The 1,056-nt window shown below is 38.7% G+C and overlaps 1 protein-coding gene across 1 annotated transcript in view; it reads left to right on the top strand.

Annotated features, from left to right (window-relative positions):
* Window positions 1-1,056, top strand: part of cln3 (CLN3 lysosomal/endosomal transmembrane protein, battenin) — an 11,762-nt gene that overhangs the window by 898 nt on the left and 9,808 nt on the right. The window contains exons 3-4 of the mRNA XM_007575618.2: window positions 34-130; window positions 287-370. Of these exons, the coding sequence (XP_007575680.1) occupies window positions 34-130; window positions 287-370 (181 nt within the window). The remainder of the gene's footprint in view (window positions 1-33; window positions 131-286; window positions 371-1,056) is intronic.

The raw sequence follows: 1,056 nt of genomic DNA, 5'->3' as shown, positions 1-1,056 counted from the left end.
ATATATGCTCCTTTTGTCTTGTTCCTTCTTCAGGCTCCTTGGACTTTGCAACAACTTTGCTTATGTGGTCATGCTGAGTGCGGCTCACGACATCCTTGAAAAGCAAGAATCAAAAAACTCAACAGTGACTGTAAGAAAGCCAATGTGATTAAACACATATATTATTATCTAACCATTAATAACCATAGTTATTAATGGTTAGATAATAACCATTATCTAACCATTAAACACCGATTAAACAACATTCGGTGTTTAATCACCGAATGTTGTGACCCTTACATTCCAGGCTTCAGATCAGCTGGCTGTGGGCCTCCGAGCTGGAAACAGTAGGAACAGTAGTCGGTACGACTGCAGTCCTGTCAGCACCGGGGTAAGAGGAGACTCTCTCTCCGGTTGCCTCTGACCAGGCCAGACCAGTAACATCCACCATTAGCCTGGGAAATCATTTCCGGGGTGTTCTAATGCATCAGACAGCAAAGCGTTTAGCTCCATTCCTTTAAACCCCATAAAAAGAGATGGAATCTGAATTTACTCAAGTGTTCATGGTTAGGTCCAGTTAGATTATGATGTGGAGAACTGGGAACATCACTTTACCACACAGTAAGAGGCAGCTGCCATCAGGGATCACTGTCATTAATGTTTAGGCATTTGGCAATATGAAATAGCATTATGACTTCATATTGCTATTTTCTTTTCCTTTTAAAGGAATTTGGTTGAGCATAAAGGTTTCCCATTTCCTTCATTGCTTAATTTGTTTTTGGGTTTTCCTCCTGAGTATTCTATGCATCCTGGAAATAACCTGATCTCACTAACTTTAAGGATTTTTGTTTGCTTATTGAAATTATTTAATTGGGGCCATGGATATGAGATATCCAGATGTAATCATAAGGGATCATATGCTTTATATCAAGGTGAGGGCTTATTTTGGAACTGTCTTGCAGAAGGAGCTTCAGCTGATATAAGGCTGAATAAAATGTTGGAAAGAAAGACAGCTGAGAATAAAGTAATTTTGTTGTCATAATAGATTTGTTGATCTATTTGCATACATATATGTAT

This window comes from Poecilia formosa, unplaced genomic scaffold (assembly GCF_000485575.1).
Source record: "Poecilia formosa unplaced genomic scaffold, Poecilia_formosa-5.1.2 Scaffold383, whole genome shotgun sequence".
Lineage (NCBI taxonomy): Eukaryota > Metazoa > Chordata > Actinopteri > Cyprinodontiformes > Poeciliidae > Poecilia > Poecilia formosa.
The sequence above is the reverse complement of the archived record's forward strand: the minus strand, read 5'-3'. Positions and strand labels throughout refer to the sequence as shown.